Here is a 25604-nt window from a genome sequence, read left to right as displayed (position 1 = left end):
AGCATCAACAACATTTTTGAAAGGCTTTCAAAGACACTGACAGCTCTGAAGCGGCTCTTTGAATACCAATATTTATTTGAGTGAAACAGCAAACTAGCAGTGATAAACTGGCCAACAACTGGCACTAATTCAAATGAAACAAGGTGCTAAAATATATTATGGTTTTATATGATATATCACACAGGCTTTAGGTCAGACGGGTAACTAAGGTAACACAAACACTGCAAAGTCCGAGTCTGTGTTTGAAACCTATATCAAATATCAACATGTGTTTGACGTCAGGTTACCTGGAGCTGCTCATCCATGACCCGTGCCACCTCTCCTGCCATGGAGTCCAGTTTCTCCTGGATGGGTCCCACTGAAGAGGCACTGACCTCCTCTCTGGATGCTGCGCCCAGGTGGTACAGGTTGGGTAGAAGCTGCGGGTCAATCAGAGAGATTTTGCTATACCAAAAATGCATATTTATCATTAGTGTGATTCAGTGCTAATATAGTGTTTCCACAATTGTACAAGAGATCATCTGTTAAACACTAGTCCAGAAATGACTGTGTGGATTTATGCCCCTTTCATAAACCACTTTCACATATCAAACCTTTTAAACTGCAGTATTATTACTTGATGACCTTTTTGGTAAATGTATCATATCTGGAATGCACACAAGCAACTGCTTTTCTACTTTTTTATGTTGACCTGACAAAGCCAACATTAACTATGTTTCCATCCAAGGTTGTTTTGTGGAAAAAAGGTTTAGCGCATTAAAATAAAGCTGATGGAAACGCAAATTGTCTTATATTATTTTTCGTTTAACTTTAGCGAATAAATCCTATGTCGACATGTCAAATGTCATGAAAAACTAGTTTGGAAACTGAAAAATGGCTTTAACGCAAAAAAATGTAGTGTCACATTACAGAATTTACATCACATCTTTCCTCACAACAAACAGCAGAGCGTAGAGGAACACTTGGAGTGATGAGGAGACTTGAGTTTTCATGAACTTTATTGTTCATGGAAGTTTTTCCAGACTTTTTGTGGACTGTGCGTTCCCGAGACGGTAAAGATTACGGCGTCTTTTACCAAAATGAGTTTTTCGAACAATAAAACAAAAAGAGAAAAAATTGGTCAGCGCCAAGGGGAATAAAAAAATAAATCATAACAAGTGTACAGAGACAAGGGGCTTGGGAAGCTCAGCGAGTATTGATGCTAACTACCACACCTGGAGTTGCGAGTTTGAATCCAGGGTGTGCTGAGTGACTCCAGCCAGGTCTCATAAGCAACCAAATTGGCCCAGTTGCTAGGGAGTGTAGAGTCACATGGGTTAACCTCCTTGTGATTGCTATAAAAGTGGTTCTCGCTCTCGGTGGGCGCATGGCGAGTTGTGCGTGGATGCTGCGGAAAATAGCGTGAAGCCTCCGCACATGCTATGTCTCCGCGGTAACGCGCTCAACAAGCCACGTGATAAGATGCGCGGATTGACGTCTCGGAAGCGGAGGCAACTGAGAATCGTCCTCCGCCACCCGGATTGAGGCGAGTCACTACGCCACCACGAGGACTTAGAGCGCATTGGGAATTGGATATTCCAAATTGGGGAGAAAAGGGGAGAGAAAAAAACAAAACAAAAAAACAAGTGTACAGAGACAGATAAAGTCATAAATAACACAGCTATATCAGGTCATATTATAGGCTACCAAGGTTTTATAAAGACACAGAAATTCATTCAAACAGTCCATGTTTTGATGGATTTTTTGTTTGAAAAGGTGGACAGAGTTTTAATGTAAATTCCAACATCTCTTTGGAAAACCTACTGCATATAACACTGGCTGTTGCATATGGACTAATGCATGTTTGTCTTAAGCATTTCATATCGAGTGTTTATTTACCCATGTAAAAGACAACGAAGTGAGTGTGATTTCTTTTGGTTAGAAAATTAGTAGACTAAAGTAGACTACACACAAAATTGTGCAATTTGAGCAAAGTGAAGAGGAATGTTGAAGTTTTTATGTGTTGTTCGGACACCACAGCCCCGTGTTTCACAACTTATTTTTACGGAGGGACAAATAAAATGACATAATGTAAACAGACTTTCAATATTTTTAATTCAAGAGCGTATATAGCATTACGCTATGATGCCACCTGTTCTGTTGTATTTTGCCAGGTATTCCAATCAGTTTCTCCAATAATCCCAGATACAGACGAGCTACTTCTCCAATTTGACGTTGTCTTCTGATGTTTCTTGTGATTGCAATTATGTGAATTTAAAATGACAGTAAGCTGGCCAATTTCAATAAATTACCTCAGTACTCTCTCCATTTTACACAAATGAGGGGACATCTGTGATGCGAAAGGTGCACAATTAAGATATCCTCAAAAATTCTGTATGGAAACGCCTCAAGAGCAGATTTCTTTTGTGCTAAATAAAAACGTATGCGACAAAGTGTTTTTTATTTTTTATTTTAAGAATGATGTCATCACACACACCATTTTATCGGTAAAAGGCCATTTAAATGGAAAAGGGCAGGAGACAGCAAATTTCGCAAACATTTTTTTTTATGCATTTTCACTTTGTCGATAACAGTGCAAAAAGTGGATGGAAACTTGGTTATTTTCTTGTTCTACAAACTTTATTTCATTTTTTTTTTTTTCAAAATCCCTAAGCAAAGGCCAAAATTTCCAACTGCACCAAACTTGGTACAGACCTTCAGACCGTTCTGGAATAGTGTTCTTCGTATTTTCTAACTGATTGGACTAACGGTTTTCGCACAGCGGACGATGAAAAACAAAATCTGAAAAATCCAATAGACTTACATTGACAAAATGTTTGTGAATTCAAACTCCAACTGTCAAAAATTAAAATGTAAACAAACCCACAAAAGGCCTTTGATCTGATTTAAATTGGTCTCTTTCTCTCACTGTATCTGACATTTTATCTGACTATCAGTCTAGCTTGCTGGCTGTTAGTCATATTGTAATGTCTGTATATCCATCAAACTTAAAACTAACTAAATCTAGTTTTAAAACTAACTTAAATCTAGTTTAAATTTTCAGACAAGGCTTTGCCAGGCCAACTATCTATCTAGATCTGTATTGCAACTATTCACACATCAGCTCCAAAATGCTGTTAAAACTCTGTGATGTCCTTTCATGGAATAGCTCTGCTCAGATTGAGAGCAGCTCATTCATCTCAGCATCTTTCCAGTTTGACGATATTTTACGAAATGTATGGAAAAGACTGTATCTGTGAAAGTGCCAATAAACCATAAAAAGCTAATCACTTTTTATGGTTCAAATGGTGACAATGTAGCTATGAATGTCTTGCTATGGAAGTAATGCAACTTTGCCTTACTGTTTTTGAGTTTTTAGCGTCCTTCATGAGGTTTTCTGCCATTCTGACATCCTCCTGGATAGCGTCTTTCTCTGAGTTCTTGAGAGAGTTGAGATGGTCCTGGACTTTTACACATATCCGGTCGATCATCTAAAGAGAAAACTGAAGATTAAACACTAAATATTTCTTACAGCTCATCAAAGGGCTTATTTGGAGAGAGGAGTCACTAAACTTGAACTGACCATTCAATCCATCTACTAACACATTTTATTTTAAGACACAATCCACTATCAGATTTGTACACTTTTCTAGTGTACATCAGTGCTAGAGGTACCAAGAAAGTTGTTCCTTTAGGTTAAATTGCACTTGTTGAACAACACCTAAGCAAAATTATGACTTGTTGAAGGTATAAGTCGAGATTGGTCTTTGTGAACTCGCTGCACAAATACTTTCCATTGTAGCTCGCAGGCCAAACTAATGTCAATTAATATAATATGGCGTCAATACAGAACAGAATACCATAACCATCATGTCAATCGATTTGAGGCAGGTATTGCTAGACTAATCTGGGCTCATTGCAGTCATTGCAAGTAGCCTGTGTCAGTGATTCCCAGCCCTGGTCCTGGAGTACCCCCAACACTGCATGTTTTGGATGTCTCCCTTATCTAACACACCTGAATCAACTCATCTGCTCATTAGTAGAGGATGAGCAGAATTGGGTGTCAAATAAGGGAGACATCCAAAATGTGCAGTGTTGAGGGTACTCCAGGACCAGGGTTAAGAACCAATGGCCTATGTCATAGAGTTCTCACCTGCTGTGTGGTGGTCGTGACGATGCCCTGCTGGAGTCGGTAGGCTTGCTCTTGGACGTACTTCCGGGTTTCATGGTTCCTGTACAGGTAATTTTCAATCTACAAACACACACAAGAGTTCATTCTTTTTCTGTTGAATAAAGTTTATTTCTTAGAAATGGGGTCTACAAGGTTGCTTGCAGGTTTCTAAGCATCTATTTTAGCAAATCCTTTGACAAATTCAATGTGATTCCTCTTGTAAAAGCAGAAAGGTACACCTTTAGCAAAGCGTCCTCTGTCTTCTCAGGACTGGCTTTAAGTGCCTGGGATGCATCAATGATGGGGATGGGCATGAATCGGATGGTGAAATTCCTGCAGGAAGATAATGAGATTCATTAGTTGCACACACATACATCAATCAGCCACAGCATTAAAACAACCTGCCTAATATTGTGTAGGTCCCCCTCGTGTTGCCAAAACAGCGGCACAGTGGTTATCTGAGTTACCGCAGACTTTGTCATTTCGAACTAGTCTGGCCATTCTCTGTTTACCTCTCTCATCTACAAGGCATTTCCGTCCACAGAACTGCCGCTCACTGGATGTTTTTTGTTTTTGGCAATATTCTGAGTAAATTCTAGAGACTGTTGTGCATGAAAATCCCAAGATATCAGCAGTTACAGAAATACTCAAACCAGCCCATCTGGCATTAACAATCATGCCATGCTCCAAATCACTGAGATCAAATTTTTTCCCCATTCTGATGGTTGATGTTAACATTAACTGAAGTTCCTGACCCGCATCTGGATGATTTTATGCACTGCACTGCTGACAGCGGATGGGCAACAACAGCAGAAGACCTGGGCACTTTATTAGGACCATAATGTTCCTAATAAAGTGCTCAGTGAGTGTATTAAATTACATCGGCAATCACGTTAAATGCAATGTCACACACATCTTTCAGATACATAAACCAAAATGCAATTGACACTATTACAACAAAGTGCTACCCTAAATTCAATTATGCAAACAGTGTAGTACATATTACCGTCTGTAGTACGGAAAGAACCATAAAGAATATTTTGTACCATTTACACATGTTAATCAATAAATATAAACCCTCAACACTAAGAAAGAAGTACCAAAAACCACCATGGTACTATCATGTTTTTTTTGGACATGCTATAAAGGCAATGTCACATTTTTGTACCATTGGTACATGGTACCTGGTTGGAGTGCCACGTAAATTCTATGGTACATAAAAATGATAATATATATCAATATAAAGCATATCAATTTAATAATATTTCTATATCATATTACCGTGGTATTACCATCTTTCCACTGTATGACCACTGTATCATGGTGCAGGCACATGAACTTTTAATAAGGGAATCTTGAACAATTGTTACAATATTGCTGAAACTAAAACATTTCATAGGTTTAAAAAGCAGATCATTGCATCTTTTGACTTGACGGGGAAACCCAACCATCTTTAAAGTTAATGATTTTACTGCTAGGAGATGTTGGACGCCTAAAGGACACATGGGCAGTGCAACTTGGAATGTATGTAAAAATAAGCATGTTTTTTATTTAAATATACCCTATATATTTTAAATAGAGATTTTGTATTTATTTGGAGCAGTAAGGATATAAGATTAATGTGATAAAAAAACAAAAAAACAAACACACATACTAAGCGTTGGCTGGAGGAGCCAGATGTTTTCTCAACAGAGCTCGTTCAACAGAAAATATTACTTGGTCTTCAGGCATCACAAAAACAAGCACAACAAAAATAGCAGCACAGTCACCAAAGATGACAAATCATGCATGAAACAAGGCCATCTCTAACTCTAATTGATTCAGACATGACATTATTACAGAGGTTACGGATCTTATGAAAATGGAGAATATACCTGACATTTCCCATAAATATTCATGGAGTCTTTACAGAGAGCGGGCCCGTCGTAGACAGACTGATTTAGGTGGGAGGAATTGAAAGAAACAGGCCTGTTGCCACTACTAAAGGGAAGTTCACAGTGTCTGCAGAGGGAATAAATCCATAACTAGATCAAATATTATAATGTGTTAAAACATGAATTCACTACACGGCTATTTTTTGCACCCCACATTTTGAATATCAAAAGGCCCTTTTGCCCTGAGCTCTGGTAAATTTTTTACCCTGCTTACCACCATATTCAGATAAGCAATCCAATAATTTGCACTTACTGTATGAGATAAGAGATCTAAGTCCTAAACAAAACAGATGATTACTTGAGCTGCATGTCAATGTTCATACTTCTTCAATGAAGTGTATTGTGCAGATGATTGTAAAATACATACTTTTATCCTCTTTAATGTCGCAAAAAAAAGGTTTACGTTTAAAATGTTCAAGTCTCGAATACATAAGTGAGGGATATGTGGAAAAGCTTAGAATCGGAACTTTTAAAGAATAACCATCGCTTCTGCATTTATGTTACATAAAATAACAAAATAAGGCCTGAAAACATTTGTGTCGCAAATCATCGTCACCTAGAGGTCATGTGGTAGAAATATTAATATAAGTCTTTCAAATAGCACTTAAATAGACAAATCATATATCAAATGAATTCTCTCATTCTTGGAAATAAGACTGTACAGTATTTTGTTGCCCTAATACCACAGTTCGAAAGATTTTCAAAAGAATCACAAAGTAAAATATGATTTCTGTACACATCAATTACAAATGTCTCTTTAATGTGCCGATCACTGCTGCTGTAAGCAAAAAAAAAAAGCTTTCTTCTAGTACTTGCTGCAATCTAGTGGAATAAAATAAGACTTATCAGAGGGAGATGGAGTGAACAGAACCAGAATTACACACTTACATGTTTTTTTTTGTTTTTTTTTTTCATTTAATTCAGCCCAAAAATGCCCCAGAGTTGAAGGATAAAGTAAACTAGTGAGCCACAATTGTGACATAAAATTGCCATATACTTGCCCTTCATCACTGGCAGTATGCACAACCAGTCTTAGTGTCTAGCTTATTTCCTTACCCTTAACTCATAACTATTTATCTTTTAGGTTAATATATTTAAAAACTATTAAGACAGCCTGACATTCTTCTGCCCTTTGTTCTGCAACAAAAAGTACATGGTAGAAAACCCTCATTTCTTCATACCCAAATGTATGTCAATATCAATGTAAAAAAGGGCTTAAGAATGACTGATGAATGGAAGGGCAACAATAACAGTCCCAGAAGATCCCCCTCTCTCTCTGTCTGCCCGACCACCTCATGCTCTGCCTCTATCCACCATTATCTGCATCCTTTTGTCTTTTCCCTCCATCATACGTTTTCTCCAGGCCACTGCCAAATTACCTCTCTGTGGAGCACCATTTGGCTGGAAGCAGCCAACCAATGCCAGAGCTCCAGTGATCATATGTAAATGAGATTTAAATGAGGGTGAATCGAGGAGAGAGACAAAGAATCAGACTCCTACCCCATCAGTCACATCAGTAACTCAGCAGTATTCCCAGAAAAAAATACAAATCCTAAAGCTCCATTCTAGAGCTAGGCGATCCAATACACAATTTTGAACCTTTTGACGATATTCAATATATATCTTGGTATTTCTGTATATCAGACGAAACATCATTTTGACCAAAAAGCCATTGCAACCCAGTAGTAGCCCAATATATTTAATGCCAGTACAAATACAGTACAAATCTAGTTGAAAATAAGGCATGATTTCCACATTCATTTTCACTAAAAGAACAAAAGAATGATATTTCATCTTTTTAATTTTTATGCACCAATATAAATAATAATACACACTAAACAGTAATATTTTACCACACATTTTATTACTAAAATATTTAAAAGCATGTAAAATGCCGCACAGGTATTTCCGTTAACTTTTTTGGGTGATGAGTTTTAAATCGATTTATTGATGCAGACAATTTTAACTGATTCACTGAAATGAATCGAACTTACAAACTAATGATGTTTTTGCTGCAGATGTTAAGTCTTTAGGAAAATGAATGGCCAAATGAAAGTGTATTATTAATATCATTGCAATATATTGCCCAGCTCTACCACCCAGAATTTCTCACCCCCTCTTCTTACTGTTTCCTTCTCCAAATGAAGTATCGGGATAAAAGTATCAACACAAGAAATAATAGACAGAAACATGACATCACAGAGAGAAGAACTGTAGAATAATTCAACATTGTTTTATCTCTCCCCAGTTTTATCCATCTCTGCTATGAAGGATTTGGCCAAAGCTGGTATTCTATCTCAGCGTGTGGGTGAGAAGTCTCTTTTATCTTTGTCTCTCTGCCATTTTTCATCTCCCGTTTGAATACATAAATCCAGATCCAGTGCCTACAGCTTCATCCGGTAGCTGCCGATCTCTGTGTTACTGTAAGTGAATCTCTTTAGGGCACTGAACACTTAGCTGTTCTAGTATGACCCATTACACCAACAGCTTAGAGAAAATACTGAGATCTTAATTGAGCTGTTATAATATAGTCATCCCTGTGGAAAGTATTTGGTCAAGCATTGTTGTGCTGTTGTAATACTGTATCAATGCACTGTATTAGTGTTATAAAAGGAAATTAATGTACAGTAGAAAACCTAAGTACTGATCATGAACACTCACAAATACACTCAGATGAATATCACGAAACCTGTCAAGAATATCACCAGATCTCAAAAAATTAGAATACATCATAAGACCAATAAAAAAACATTTTTAGTGAATTGTTGGCCTTCTGGAAAGTATGTTCATTTACTGTATATGTACTCAATACTTGGTAGGGGCTCCTTTTGCTTTAATTACTGCCTCAATTCGGCGTGGCATGGAGGTGATCAGTTTGTGGCACTGCTGAGGTGGTATGGAAGCCCAGGTTTCTTTGACAGTGGCCTTCAGCTCATCTGCATTTTTTGGTCTCTTGTTTCTCATTTTCCTCTTGACAATACCCCATAGATTCTCTATGGGGTTCAGGTCTGGTGAGTTTGCTGGCCAGTCAAGCACACCAACACCATGGTCATTTAACCAACTTTTGGTGCTTTTGGCAGTGTGGGCAGGTGCCAAATCCTGCTGGAAAATGAAATCAGCATCTTTAAAAAGCTGGTCAGCAGAAGGAAGCCTGAAGTGCTCCAAAATTTCTTGGTAAACGGGTGCAGTGACTTTGGTTTTCAAAAAACACAATGGACCAACACCAGCAGATGACATTGCACCCCAAATCATCACAGACTGTGGAAACTTAACACTGGACTTCAAGCAACTTGGGCTATGAGCTTCTCCACCCTTCCTCCAGACTCTAGGACCTTGGTTTCCAAATGAAATACAAAACTTGCTCTCATCTGAAAAGAGGACTTTGGACCACTGGGCAACAGTCCAGTTCTTCTTCTCCTTAGCCCAGGTAAGACGCCTCTGACGTTGTCTGTGGTTCAGGAGTGGCTTGACAAGAGGAATACGACAACTGTAGCCAAATTCCTTGACATGTCTGTGTGTGGTGGCTCTTGATGCCTTGACCCCAACCTCAGTCCATTCCTTGTGAAGTTCACCCAAATTCTTGAATCGATTTTGCTTGACAATCATAAGGCTGCGGTTCTCTCGGTTGGTTGTGCATCTTTTTCTTCCACACTTTTTCCTTCCACTCAACTTTCTGTTAACATGCTTGGATACAGCACTCTGTGAACAGCCAGCTTCTTTGGCAATGAATGTTTCTGGCTTACCCTCCTTGTGAAGGGTGTCAATGATTGTCTTCTGGACAACTGTCAGATCAGCAGTCTTCCCCATGATTGTGTAGCCTAGTGAACCAAACTGAGAGACCATTTTGAAGGCTCAGGAAACCTTTGCAGGTGTTTTGAGTTGATTAGCTGATTGGCATGTCACCATATTCTAATTTTTTGAGATAGTGAATTGGTGGGTTTTTGTTAAATGTGAGCCAAAATCATCACAATTAAAAGAACCAAAGACTTAAACTACTTCAGTCTGTGTGCATTGAATTTATTTAATACACGAGTTTCACAATTTGAGTTGAATTACTGAAATAAATGAACTTTTCCACGACATTCTAATTTATTGAGATGCACCTGTATATATATATATATATATATATATAAATATATATTCACCTGTCACCCCAATGTCCTTGCAACCTGAGATGGTCTGCGATCATATTAAGCGTTCTCATAGACTACACTATTTCTGCAAATTGTTCCCAGATTACAGACAGAGAAGAAATAGTGAGAACTCGTCATTTGCGCGTGTTCCACGTGACACGCTTGCGCTGCGCGCGTGAGAGCCAACATGCCAATAAACCTCTGAAAACAAAGTGAATCAGAGATGCGCATTGACAGCTTTTCTTTCATCTGTTTTTAAAAATATGATCAAGTGTGCTTCTTCAAACACATGTATTTGGGTCTAACAACGTTTCTTGCAAAGCAAAATTACTCACTAATTTCATACCCTGCAATGTCATCTACAGAAACATCTACCACACTCCCACATAAATAATAATAATAATAAAGTGTGACAAAGCGTGGATACATTATCTTGGTGCTAAGCGCAGTAAGTGGACCTGTTTACAGACATGACTGTATAGCGCTGCGCAGTGCAGAGAACGTGAGCGACGTGAGAATCGTGCCGCAACACATTTCAGTTCACCATAACCATATCAAACTTTTTATCTGAAATAAAAACATTTTGAATCGGAACAAAACTGTATCAAAAAACTGTACTAACTGTATTTATAACAGGAATATGATGATAATCTTGCATGTGAGCTATTTTGCATGCAACAAAATGCAGCTTGTTGTTAGTATATTCCTGCAGTTTTGATTGGGTGGACCAGTGCCACTCTGGCCCTTATGTGGCCTCGTGCCACAACGTTGTTTTCAAGTGTTTTCCAAAATGTACTTGTCCACACTGAAACATAAGAAAATTCATTTGCGAAAAATCGGTGTTCCTTGTACGGTCTGAAACGCAATTGTCCTTGTGTTCCGTCGCCGGACAGCAATTCTAAGTAAACTTCCCATTGCCTTTGAAGGAATGCAATATGAAGGTTGTACAAAGTAACATTTATCTTTAACGACCCTATAAAAGGGGGGCCTGGGTAGCTCAGCCAGTATTGACGCTGACTACCACCCCTGGAGTCGCGAGTACGAATCCAGGGTGTGCTGAGTGACTCCGGCCAGGTCTCCTAAGCAACCAAATTGGCCCGGTTGCTAGGGAGAGTAGAGTCAGATGGGGTAACCTCCTCGTGGTCGCAATTAGTGGTTCTCGCTCTCAATAGGGCATGTGGTAAGTTGAGCGTGGATCACGGAGAGTAGCATGAGCCTCCACATGCGGAGTCTCCTCGGTGTCATGCACAACGAGTCACGTGATAAGATGCACGGATTGACTGTCTAAGAAGCAGAGGCAACTGAGACTAGTCCTCCGCCAACCAGATTGAGGTGAGTAACCGCACCACCACAAGGACCTACTAAGTAGTGGGAATTGGGCATTCCAAATTGGGGAGAAAAAGGGGATTAAAAAAACAAAAAACAACCTTATAAAAGTGGATAGCAGGCACAACAACGGCGTTATATCATGGGCCGCCATCTTCATTGTTTAGGGTTGAATGGATCAAATGACTGCGTCACATGACAACAAATACGTCATCGTTTTCAGATATCTCCGTTTTTCCTGTCCACACTACAACGTGAAGACAGCGTTTTTAAACGTATCCACTTGGGAGAGCGTTTTCGAAAAGCTCAGTTTTCGCTGTCACAAACGCCATCTCAGTGTGGACGGGAGGCCAAAATGTTGAGAAAAACACGAACAACAACATCAAAAACTAAACAAAAAACAACAAACCAAACAAAACCACACCAAATAAAAAACAACAAACCAAACAAACCCAAACAACAAATCAAACCAAACCATATAAATTCTAAAGTATTTAAACATTATGGTATTTGTTGTATTGCCTTTAATTTATGCTACTTTGATTTAAATATCACAATGGAAAAGTCTTTACACTCCTAAAATAGGCCACTTTTACTGCAAATATACAACATATACTTTCTTATTTTTCTTTTGAAATTGGGGTAAAATGTTTTTCAATTCACCTATCCACAAACTATCAGGCAGATACTCACTTCTCCAATGCAGCTGCCACATCCTGAAGACCTTGTGGACTGGTGTTGTTTCTGTCCCAGATGACCGTCCTGAAGAACAACAGTGCACCAAATCAATTTCAGTCACATGAACATTATATAACACTGAGAAAGGAAATCTCTGATATGATCATCTCTAGGCATTTCTCTTGGACGACCAAACAGTAATTCATCATACACATGGTGCTGAAGAGAGGTATTGTGGGTGCTCACCGGAGTTTGCTGTTGATCTGCAGAGCTTTGGCCAGCATCTTTGCTCCCATGTCTCCCATGACATTCCCACTGATGTCCACACGAGTCAAAGAGCTGTTACTGCCCAGAGCGTTCAGAACAATGGCGAGGTCAGTCTTCAGCTTGGAGTCCGCCAAAGAGAGAGATGTCAGAGGCTGAAAAAAAAAAAAAAAAGAGACAAGACAAGAGAAATCGAGAGATAATTTTTAATTACTGTTATTATGATCTTTCAACAATAACCAGCCAAATTTGAACTATTATGTTCTGGGTATGACCAGTAATATATAAAATAGTGAGACATTTTACACCTGCATCTCTTTGCTTTATCATACATGCAATTAAAGTCAAGATGAAATGGCATTCGCAACCCATTTTACTTCTATAATGTGACTTTATTTTCCCCAGAGTGTAACAGGATATTCATTAAAAAAAAGAAAAAAAAAAGGGGTGGAAATTAATTTTATCATTTGATACCACAATGTAGCCACAACAAGGTCTAAAGGTCTTCCTTGAGAGCATTCCAAATGTACAGTTATTTGCCATTATTGCCATAACATTGCCATTGCCATTGCCATAACATTAACTATTGACTGGCAATAAATCGTTGTGTTAACCATTTGCGCCCGAACTCTCGCACAGATGTCCCATCTCATTTTGTCGCCTGCTGCGTGGTATTTGCTTTGCGGTGTACACTCAAATTTTGTCTAGTGTGAGAGTGCATGGCATCGCTTTGTTGGCATTACCATACATTCTCTTGTCTCATCTGCCATTTGGCATGAGCGCATATTGCCTAGTAGTTTCTGGCGATATGCGCTCGTGTCATTCGTGCGTTTGTGTCTGTCAAAGCACGTGGCTTTGTTTTGTTTCCGTATTGCCACGTGTCTCTCAGTCTTGCGTCATACCCCGCCTCCTTGTCTGCTTATTATTTGTTCATTAGTTGCACCTGCCCTCTTTGTTAACCTGTTTGATTTCTCTCCCTATTTAGTCTCCTCATGTGCTCTGTCCTGGGCCTGTTCGTCTTGTTATCTTATCAGTCTGTTCCTGTCAGTCATGTTCTCCTGTTTGGATACCTATTTGCTTTGTTCTGTTTGTTTTGTTACTTTTTGCTGTATTTAATAAAAACCCATTCTCTGCATTTTTGAGTCCTGCCTTCAACCGTGACAATAAAAATGCCTAAATGGCTATTTGGCAATTGGTTAACATTATTATCCAAGCCTATGCAGCTTAGCAGGCATTAGCAAGTTATTTATCTTTAAGTGAATGATTACGAAGTCAATAACTTTAAGATGACATTTTTGAAGAAAATTAGGATTAGGACATTTCTTTATTATTTTTTTATTAAGATGGCAAACAGGGTCAACTTTGATTTTATGTTGATTTTAATGTATCATTCTCATTTCTCTAGTGCTTTTACAACAACAGTAAAGCTTTTGTCTAATATCATCAGACTTTCAGCAAGGCACTATCAGAAATGAAATCAGCAGAAACTCACTATCCTCTGTAAAAAATAAATAAATGGTTATTCTTAATCAGGTTGCTCATTTCTTACTGTCCTGCTCCCTGTGTTAAATACATATTTCTGTTTCTTTCAGTCTTTCTTCCTATATGACTCAGTCATTTAGGCAGGATTATCACTGTTTGCCATTCACATACGAGCCTTTTCCCGGACATTAAAAACAATCTGCCACTTCAAACGCAGAATGATTCATTTGCAAGAGATTATGGAAGGTCAGCTTCAGTATCAACACTCTTAGCTGATGTCTATGGAGGAGGGGCGCTAAGTACACGCAGACTGACTGGATTTAAAGAAGAGCTTGACTTGAAGATCAGTATGCTTTAAAGTGAGTCTGCTAACTCAGGAGAGCTTCTGAGTTTAGCAAATGATTCACTGATTTAGTAAAGAGAATGTCATTTTTATTCTCACTTGGCACACAAGTGTATATACTGTACATGCAAATAAGATTTATGTGCAGTTGCAGATAAAAATTGTGAACTGATGGATATACCTGGATTTCTTCATAAATTGGTCATTTGATTTGATCTTCAACTAAGTCCCGACCAAGACAGACACAGTTTTTTTAAAACTGTATAGCTGTATATACAGACACGTTTCTAGTTTTCATTATGTCTATGTTAAAGATAAATATCTGGACCTAAGAGCAAGTGAGGGGAGCAGTGGTTGCAAAAAACCAAGTTTTACAAAGCTGCACATGCCAGCATCTACTGCTACAGCCACATCTATTATTAGGTCCTTCCAAATGACCCTAATGATGCATCTCCTTTCAAAGACTTCTAAAAAAAAAGAAAGTGACAGACAATGCAGTCTCTGATGAATATGGTCCACTAATGTGTAAAGCTCTAAAAATGCTCTTTGATGTGAGATTTGGGGAATTTTTATTGTTTGTCTTTCAAAAAAACAACAGTGAAAACCAATCTACATTTGTGCTCAAAAGTTTGCATACCCTGACAGAAATTGTGAAATTTTGGCATTGATTTTGAACATATCAAAAAATCATGCAAAAAATATGTATTTTATTTAAGGATAGTGATCATATGAAGCCATTTATTATCACATAGTTGTATGTCTGCTTTTTAAATCATAATGATAACAAAAATCACCCAAATGGCCCTGATCAAACGTTTACATACCCTTGAATGTTTGGCCTTGTTACAGACACACAAGGTGACACACACAGGTTTAAATGGCAATTAAATGTTAATTTCCCACACCTGTGGCTTTTTAAATTGCAATTAGTGTCTGTGTATAAATAGTCTATGAGTTTGTTAGCTCTCACGTGGATGCACTGAGCAGGCTAGATACTGAACCATGGGGAGCAGAAAAGAACTGTCAAGAGACCTGCGTAACAAGGTAATGGAACTTTATAAAGATGGAAAAGGATATAAAAAGATATCCAAAGCCTTGAAAATGCCAGTCAGTACTGTTCAATCACTTATTCAGAAGTGGAAAATTCAGGGATCTCTTGACACCAAGCCAAGGTCAGGTAGACCAAGAAAGATTTCAGCCACAACTGCCAGAAGAATTGTTCGGGATACAAAGAAAAACCCACAGGTAACCTCAGGAGAAATACAGGCTGCTCTGGAAAAAGGTGGTGTGGTTGTTTCAAGGAGCACAATACGACGACACTTGAACAAAAATGAGCTGCATGGTCGAGTTGCCAGAAAGAAGCCTTTACTGCACCAATGCCACAAAAAAGCCGGTTACAATATGCCCGACAACACCTTGACACGCCTCACAGCTTCTGGCACACTGAAATTTGGAGTGACGAGACCAAAATAGAGCTTTATGGTCATAACCATAAGTGCTATGTTTGGAGAGGGGTCAACAAGTATCTGTAAACGTTAAAATACTAATAACTTCAAAAATATAGCCACAAGACATAACCAATATGTATGTTAACATGATTTTAGTGTGATAAAATCACTTACTAACCTTTTCTGTTTAAAGTTATATCTAATTTTATAACTTTTTTGCCATGACAATGTAATGCTGTAAACCCTAAAGCTCTAAACGACTGTAAAAGCGACAATTTATACAACTTTAAAGCTCAAATAATTCACAAGTTTTAACAGAAGAATTAATGTAAGTGCTTTCATAAAACAATACGTTTCACATTTCTGCCTTTAAACTCCTCAAAAATTTTCCCATTCACTTCCATTGTAAGTGTCTTACTGTAACCTCCATCTTTGTTTTTTTAAAAGGAGGGATGAGTTAAAATATTTTTTAATATGGACTATTCCTTTAAAGTCTATAACACAATACCACAATATAAGTATTAAAGTAAAAATCTAGTCTCTTCCAGATTTTATATTTAACACTAAAGTCAGAAGTACAGATAGATATTGTAGAACAATATAACAATATCAGATGGTATAATAATGACTACATTTTTATATTTTATTAAGAAATCATAATTTTACCAAGTGTTTGCCAATGCAAATCTCACTACTACAGTGCAAGGGTTTACTGTGAGGCTGTACTGTAGCTGTTGCTTTGAGGTTGCTAAGGTGTTCTGAGTGCTTGTTAGCACATTGCAAGGTGGTTGTTTAGTGGACCAAGCCCAGGTCTATATTTTGACCTTTAAATATCGATAGGGTCCGTTCTTCTTCTTCTTCTTCAAAAAAAAAAAAAACCATTTAGCCTGTTTTTCACTGCTGGCAGGCAATTTATAAGTAAAAAAAAAAAAAAAAAAAAATGTAATACTTTAATTGTATGGAAAAAGATGCAATGAAAGCAAATGGTGACTGAGGCTGTAATTCTGCTTAACATCTCCTTCTGTGTTCCACAGCAGTTAGCAAATCATACAAATTGGAACATGTATGAAATATCCCTTTAAAAGAACTCAATGAAAAGTCCTCATACAACATATACAGACACTGAGATATATTTATGAACGTGGCCACTTCCTGTGACTACCAACTCTACACCGCAGGGATCTGCTAAAGCTCAACTGCTCTCATATCACGATTCATTTTCTGAAAGAGGAACAATGACAGCCATATCTGCTGGGGTCCTAGTTATGCTTACAAGTGAGTTAAGTACACAGCTCTTATTTACATAACACATTTATGCTGATATAAGTATTCTGGCTTTTTGAAATGGTTTTGCTTTCAAAATCAAATGCACCAAATGGTTTGATGAATATAGTGAATGTAAACAATTTAAAAAAGTTTTTAGCTGTCATTAAGAATAATTTAAAAATATAAGACTATATTCAAGACTAAAGAGTTTTCTGATTATTAATCAAGCAATTGAGTAAAAATAGAACAAATACTGTAGCCCCAAAAAGTATATGGACACTCAAGCCACACTTAATGTTCGAATATCATTGCATTACATTAAAAAAAAAAAAAAATCTAACCAAGTGGCATTTATTAAAACACACAAACAAACACTTTCCAAGCCAAAAAACAACCAACCAAACAAAATAAAGGGCACTTGTGTGAACTTGAGGTGAAAAGACTTAATTCATCCAATAAAAATTACCTTTGGACCAGCTGGTTAAAAGTAATTGCAAGAAAATGTCTAAATGTGTAGCCAAAATGTACAAATACTTCTAGCGCTACTGTATATTGTATACTTATGATTCTCTCTCTGTTCCTTTGCTGGATGTTGTAGCCGTTGGCAGCATACGGACTGTACGCAACACAACTTACTATCATGATCCTAATGATACCAGGACATACAAGTTAGAGTCTCATTAACCCTCCTAATTTTCCTCATTTAATAAAAATGGTTTCCTTTATCTGAGCAGTACAAGACTTGGTAATTTTTCCTCCATTTGCCATCTGAACATACAAAACAATTTGGCCTTAATTCTATAAGTCTAAGTGGTCATAAAAAAAAAAAAAAAGCGACACCTTTGGTAATGAATTTACCAAACGACCACTGAAAATGTATGGGAAAGAGCATTCTTTTTATCTTTCAAATACAATCAATAAATCAGCCACAATGCAGAAATAAAGAGACAGAAATTACAGGGTGAAGCACACACAAAAATGAACTGGTGAGACAGAGCCTTTTGTAAAAAAATAAATAAATAAATAATTAAATCAGTCACAATGCTAAACACACACACACACACAGAAATGAAGGGGTGAGACAATAACACACACACACAATGCAAAACACACACACACACGTTTGCAAAATATATTTATATATATATATATATATATATATATATATATATATATATATATATATATATATATATATATTTTTTTTTTTTTTACTATAGAATTGTTCTTACTTCATGGAAGAAATGGTATCATTATCATATAAAAAAATGGGGGAAAAAAAGCATTACACATCTAAAATTTCTGGTCAAAAATGACCACGAATACCAAAGGGAGGTGCCATTTTTCAATACCATAGGAGTGTTAAAGGAGAAACCAATATTCCTTCAGCATATTAATTTGAACCACTACAGCACATTCTCTGTGTATGAACATTTTACAAACAAAGAGCTCATCATGTTTATAACATTCCTGAGATGATCCATTTCCTGAGTATAAATGCTGCTGTGTTTATACCACAGTCTCGGTCTATTAAAAAAATATATTTTCTTTCACAGAAATTCACAGTTTTGCCCCTGCATTCAACTCTACAGTCTCTCCAAGCCCTTATACTCTTCAAACCACAGAAACATCCCATGATTCCAGTATGACTGGTAAAACACACTCTTCTTTAACTGACCACATACAACTCATGTCAGATTCATCCACACCTTGTTATCTATGTGGTGAGTGTGATTTTGCCAAGTACGACACATTCCTGATTCAGCATCTCTTGGCATACCAGAACAACATTGCTATCAACCAATCAGATTTCAGGGTTAGTGATAGGAATATGGGTGTGGGGGCTTGAATGCTATTCTTATCAAAAGATGTTAATCTGGGAACATGTCATATTTGGCAAAATCATAGCCACCTAATAGTGACGTTTTTATACAGCTTTGTAAGAAACAATTATACACTATTGGTTTATAATTTCCTTAACTTTATCATCCAAATCTATAATTTGTCCAAAGAATACATTCTTCATCAATTACTATTTTACACAGTATTATAAAAAAATTAAAAAATACTGAAGTTTACAGCAAAGTTCCAGTCCAGTATGCTGATTGGTTTATACAGTATTCCAAAAACACAATATAATGTGTCTGTTTAATCATAATCTATAACTATGTTCTAAAGTCATATACTCTTATTCATGCTGTCAGTCGATTACATTTTTTTATCTCAATTAATCGCATAATTTTTCATAGTTAATCGTGATTAATCGCAGATTTTGAATGTGCTGGAGTTTTACTCTATATATACTTCTTTTCCTGTCAAAATGCATTTATTTCCTACTTAGAAAAAAAAAAATGTAACAATAAAGCTTTATTTACATTTTCCAAATAAAGCCTTCGACAGTATAAAGATAAAATACCACCAATTCAAGTACCATTAAACGTTTTGCAAATTCTAAGTGGGAGATTGACTAATTGAAAGAACTATGCAATCATAGGTTGAGTATTCATTACAATGGGCATTAAATCTCTTAAACTCTCACAATCTTAATTTGCCGGTAGACTGTTGCTATCCGTTTTGTTACAGCAATTGAGAAGCCGCGTTCATGATTCACGTCAGGGTGTCAATGCCAGCATTAAGTGCCGCTTTGATCTCCACATGAAAAGCGTTTGCAGACAAAAACCTCTCATTCTGCATTTTCGTGAAATTTAAGACTTGATGTGCTTTTAAATTGTGCCTTACAGAGGCTGCAACGTACTTGATTTCTGTAACAAGTCTAGTCTGGGCTTGTTTTGTACAACAAATAATGTTAGGAGCTCCTTTCTCCATCAAATTATAACTGAAACGGCTGTTGTGTGTGTGTGTGTGTGTGTGTGTCAGTGTATTGACTCCAGGTGGGCACATTGCAGAGGTTCCGCCCTTCTTTGACCAGCATGCTGGTTCATGTTTTATTAACGTTAAATGCGTTAATCACGATTAAGAAAGATTTTTTTTAATTAATCGCATGCGTTAACCTGTTAACTTTGACAGCTCTAATTCTTATAGAATATTAAATTTTTCTAATGAACTTCTACATCTGCATCAAGCCTTTACTTACAGAAAGATCTTCACTTACTAACACCAGCTTCAGTCACAAGCAGTCTACAGGATTCTCAGGTTAGCAACGAACTGAGTGCCATATACATCTGTATTATCTATGATGCAAAAAAATGATCAGGGTTTTTGCAATTCTCAACAGATTGGCTGAAAATTCTCCTCTTTGTGGGGGCCTCAATTACACTACTGCCCTTTTTCCTGGCACTGTTGCTCCACCACAGAAAAAAGAGAAACAGTAAACAATCTTAATTATTTAATTAATCAATTTTATACTTTCATCCGTATATATGAAAATGTCCTCAAATTTACAATTCTTTGTCATCTTAGCAGGTCCGTCAGCATGGTCAAAACACAGAGCCAGGAAGAGTAGACACGGACAGGTGAGTTTGAGCCCATTCTACACCACAATGAATTAAACAGGCCAACAACTTTTAAATAAAAGTTTTTTCAGTTTATGAGTCACTGATTCCATTTTGTGTGCTGGTTTAGAATGACAACGATTATGAACTTCCTTTCGACCAGCAACATGTTGACATGGATGTCACAGTGACATCCAATACTAAGAATGAAGATCCACACAGCCAATCAGATTTGGTCTGCAAGGGCCAAATGTCAGAAAACAGCCAGGAAGATTCACAATATGAAGAATTTGAATCCAACAGAATCCTGTCAGATCCAGTTTACCAGACTGTAGACCCCAGGAGCAGATCTGATTCGATTTACCACACTCTGAACACCAAAAGCAGCAAATCAGACAGAGAGTTTGCAGACAAGTGTGCACATACGCATGCCTCCTTCTAGCACCTCCATAACCACACCTGCAGTTAGCTAGAATAAACTGTAATTGTGTTTGTGTGATATCTGGATATTTTATTTTGATATCCAATACATGAATACAGATGGGTTTATTTGTACAGTTACCTGACTGACACATTGAATATTAGAACACCGCACTTATTAAACTGGAACAAAATCAAAAAACTTTTTCTGAAAGTTTTCAACATTGCCATTGTAGGTCCTCTAATAAAATCATTTATTCTTTGAGTATGATACAGCATATTGACAAAAAAATAAAAATAAAAAAAATCAACAAATTATTTGTAAATAACAGAACGGATATTAAAAGAGTCATTCAATTGCAAATGGATTGTGTGGATCACATCTTTGGACTTGCATTACACGGAACGAGTCAAACCAAATGTTTACTCTAATAATGTGTACTGACTTACATCTACAAGTATTGGTTGTACACGTTTTCAAATTCAAATCTACAAGCTCTCGAGTTTTGCAACATTTTTACCTTCCAACAGGCATCCAACTGACACGTAACACTGTCTGTAAAGTGGAGAATGTTGTAAAACAGTCTGTGGAAACGTTTAACCAAAATTAGAGTTGACCTTGTTAAATGCAATGCAAATGTAACTATGGCACCGATTCGCAACAACTCAGTAGCCACTGTATTCAAATAGGATAAAGATGCACACTCATGCGACACAATACTACTCTTAATACTTCTGCCATATATACTATACATATATGCATCATGTGTAGCATGCAAATCATGTTTTGGTGATGATGCACAATAACTTGCTCATTGTTAATTCAACCCTATATACAATTTTCAAGGGTCAAACTTGAACAAAATACAATTTCACCTCATTTATCTGACCTTAAAGTTGTTTTTCTTTAAAGCTTGTTAGTTATGACAACACAAAAGAATGGAACTCTGACACAGAACTTTCAACAGAACTTTCAATTATTACATCACAATGTAGAATGGTGATTTAGAATGTTCATGCCCTATAAAAGGAGCAGAAATGTTCAGAGACCTTCAGTTATTTGCTTAGTCTGACTATATACTGGACTTATCAGCTGCATCAGTTTAACATCTTGTACACAGACTGCAACAATGGCCTCGTCCTGTAAACAACGTTCTGGAGGTAATTCTCTTTATAAATTATTCTATGTCTTCGGGGACTTCCTGTAATGCAGAGTCATCTGCAATGTGAATGGGTCTAAGGTTTATGGATCCATATATTTTACTACCTTTGAGGCTGCCGAGAGGCCATCAGGAAACTGATTGGCATGATGCTGAACGACCAGTAAGTGCCCATCAGCCATTTCAAAAGCTATGAGGAGCATCAGACAGAAAGAAAGGCCAGGAAGAAAGACCACAAGAGCTGTTATCCCAGTGTCCAAAATTCACACAAAAAAGTACTTGAAAACAGAAAATGTTTCAGTTGTTTCAACTGACAAGGCTGTTGGTCAAATTTGGAACTGCTACAAGGGAAGCTAACAACACTTCAAATAATCAACCAAGAAGGCACAGTTATTGGCCAATGTTGATAGTCTCAATGTTACCAAATATCAGCCGATGAACTGACCTGGCTGATGTATCAGTCTATCACTCCTTTTAATGTAAGGTGTCAGACATTTGAAAGTGATGTTTCATGTTTATAGCTACAGTGATTACCTGTACAAAATCTCCGGGCACGCTTTATATAAGGTGTCTTTACAACTTTTAATTTTTTCTACTTTTACTGTCAAAGTATGTACTGCATTTGATGAAGAACTTCTTGGCCATTAATAAAAGTACATTCTTTAGGTATGCAGGCAAGTAAAGTTTTGGACATAATTCATATGGGAGAATTATTTTTTTCCCAAAAAGTTTGGACAGTATGAAAAATGCTAATAACATAATGGAGTGATTTGTAAATTATATTTACCCTTTGCTACACTGAAAGCATCACATCTACACACAGTGTGATGTTTTACCTTGTGAACTTTATTGTTTTTTTTTTTAAATGTACAGTAATTTCAAATCAGATGATTGCAACACACTCCAAAAATTTTGGGACAGTCAAATACCACTGTGAAACATCATTTCTTCTAATAACACTTATTAAGCATTTAGGCACTGAAGACACAAGTTTGTTAAGTTTATAAAGTGGAATTTTCCCCCATTCATCCATTATGCAGGTCTTCAGCTGCACAGTTGTACAGGGTCTTCATTGCCATATTGTGCGCTTCATAATACACCACACATTCTCAATTGGAGATGGTCAGGACTGCAGGCAGGCCAATCTAGTACTCGCACTCTCTGCTTATTCGCCAGTATGTGGTTTGAAATTGTCCTGCTGAAAATGCCAGGACATCCCTGGAAAAGATGGTGCTGGATGGCAGTATATGCTTCTCCAAAATTGTACATATCTGTCTGCATTAATGATGCCTTCACAGATGTGCGTGTTACCCATGCCATGGGCACTGGCACACCCCTGGCCCATATAGACACTGGCTTTTCCTTGTCCTCTTTGGCCTCTTTGGAGAACATGATGGCTGTTTCAAAAACTATTTAAAATGTGGACTCTTCAGACCAAAAAATACAGTTCCACTGTTCTGCTTTCCATCTAAGATGAGACTGAGCCCAGAGAAGTCGGCAGTGCTTCTGGACAGTGTTGATGTATGGCTTCTGCTTTGCATATTAAAGTCTTAACTTGCAACTGTGGATGCAGCGGTGAATGGTGTTTACTAACAAAGGTTTACTAAAGTTATCACAAGCCCATGTTCATGATATTGATTACAGATGACATTTTTTTAAGACAGTGATGTCTGAGGGATCAGAGATCACGTGCATTCAGAAGTGGTTTTCATCTTGCCCTTTGTGCACCGAGATTTTACCAGATTCCTTGAATCTTTTAACTATACACCGATCAGCCACAACATTAAAACCACCTGCCTAATATTGTGTAGGTCCCCCTTGTGCCGTCAAAACAGCACCAACCCGCATCTTAGAATAGCATTCTGAGATGCTATTCTTCTCACCACAATTATACAGAGCGGTTATCTGATTTACTGAAGACTTTGTCAGTTCTAACCAGTTTGGCCATTCTCTGTTGACCTTACTCATCAACAAGGCATTTCTGTCCATAGAACTGCCGCTCACTGAATGTTTTTTGTTTTTGGCATCATTCAGATTAAATTCTAGAGACTGTTGTGTGTGAAAATCACAGGAGATCAGCAGTTACAGAAATACTCAAACCAGCCCATCTGGCACCAACAATCACGCCACGCTCCACATCACTGAGATCACATTTTTTCCCCATTCTGATGGTTGATGTGAACATTAACTGAAGCTCCTGACCCGTGTCTGCATGATTTTATGCACTGCATTGCTGCTACACGATTGGCTGATTAGATAATCACATGGATGATTGTTGGTGCCAGATGGGCTGGTTTGAGTATTTCTGCAACTGCTGATCTCCTGGGATGTTCATGCACAACAGTCTCTAGAATTTACTCTGAATGGTGGCAAAAACAAAAAACAACCAGTGAGCAGCAGTTCTGCGGATGGAAACGCTTTGTTGATGAGAGAGGTCAACAGAGAATGGCCAGACTGGTTAGAACTGACAAAGTCTATGGTAACTCAGATAACCACTCTGTACAATTGTGGTGAGAAGAATATCACCTGAGAATGCTATTCTGAGATTTGGCACTGTTTTGGCAACACGAGGGGGACCTACACAGTATTTGGCAGGTTATTTTAATGTTGTGGCTGATCGGTGTATTGTGCACTGTAGAGGGTGAAAAGCCCCAAATCCTTACAGTTTGTCTTTGAGGAACATTGTTCTCAAAGTGCTGGATTATTTGCTGAAGTATCTGTTGGCAAATTGACAAGTCTTGAATGATCCTTGCTCTTGAAAGGCTAGGCTGTATTTGGAGGCTCCTTATATACTAATGACACAAATGCCTCACCTGTTTAACATCTCCTGTTTCATATTGCCTTGTTATTTTAACTTGTCAAATTGTTATTAGTCTTAAATTGCCCCTGTCTCAACTTCTTTGGAGTGAGTTGTAATTACCTGATTTGAAATTACTGTACATAAAAAAAAAAAAAAAAAAAATGTTTTTTAAAAAGTGAAATTCTCAAGGTAAAACATCATATAATGTGTAGTTGTAGTGCTTGCAATTTAACAAAGGGTGAATATAATTTACAAATCACTCCTTTTTGATTTTATTAGCATTTTTCATACTGTCCCAACTTTTTTGGAATTGGGGTTGTAGAACAAATACAATTTTACCACAAGGAACAACTTTCTTGGTATATATTGCACCTACAGTAGCAAAGAGCCATCTGACTGGCGGTTTTCTGTCATTTTATTGTGATCCAGCATTTTGAATCTGATTATGGGTCATTAAAGAGTCCAGTGGTTTCACACTTCAGAATCTTTGCGGATGCAGTAGTTCATCCTTAAATCTTTTGCCTAATGTTTCATGAATGCGGAGGATTCGGACATTCTACTCATTTGACACTGCTTTTGGCATACTATATAGTAGGGAAGTAGGCATATTCGGGTAAAGGAAGATTTAGAAGAAGTAATAAAAAGATGGTAAAATGTAAAACTGATGCACAGTATCTGATACACAATGTATAAAAACTGTAGAGAGAACGTCAACATGAAAACAAAGCATTTAAGGCAATTTAGAAAT

The 25604-nt window shown here is 37.4% G+C and overlaps 1 protein-coding gene and 1 long non-coding RNA gene across 5 annotated transcripts in view; one reads left to right on the top strand and one right to left on the bottom strand.

Annotated features, from left to right (window-relative positions):
- The window catches only part of LOC127454369 (F-actin-uncapping protein LRRC16A-like), a 217576-nt gene that overhangs the window by 41741 nt on the left and 150231 nt on the right, over window positions 1-25604 (bottom strand). For all 4 annotated transcript variants that reach the window (XM_051721518.1, XM_051721520.1, XM_051721517.1 and 1 more), the window contains exons 21-26: window positions 12468-12640; window positions 12237-12305; window positions 4390-4483; window positions 4133-4231; window positions 3342-3470; window positions 288-419 (exon numbers count right to left, since the gene is read on the bottom strand). In XM_051721518.1, coding sequence (XP_051577478.1) covers window positions 288-419; window positions 3342-3470; window positions 4133-4231; window positions 4390-4483; window positions 12237-12305; window positions 12468-12640 — 696 coding nt within the window. The remainder of the gene's footprint in view (window positions 1-287; window positions 420-3341; window positions 3471-4132; window positions 4232-4389; window positions 4484-12236; window positions 12306-12467; window positions 12641-25604) is intronic.
- Window positions 16952-21127, top strand: LOC127454433 (uncharacterized). Its single transcript, XR_007899534.1, has 6 exons — window positions 16952-17033; window positions 18581-18676; window positions 20108-20177; window positions 20260-20352; window positions 20445-20497; window positions 20607-21127. It is a non-coding gene; the product is annotated as an uncharacterized LOC127454433 (long non-coding RNA).

The sequence above is a fragment of the Myxocyprinus asiaticus genome, chromosome 16, assembly GCF_019703515.2.
Source record: "Myxocyprinus asiaticus isolate MX2 ecotype Aquarium Trade chromosome 16, UBuf_Myxa_2, whole genome shotgun sequence".
In the NCBI taxonomy this organism is placed as follows: domain Eukaryota; kingdom Metazoa; phylum Chordata; class Actinopteri; order Cypriniformes; family Catostomidae; genus Myxocyprinus; species Myxocyprinus asiaticus.
Note: the sequence above shows the minus strand (reverse complement) of the source record. Positions and strands in the feature narration are given on the sequence as shown.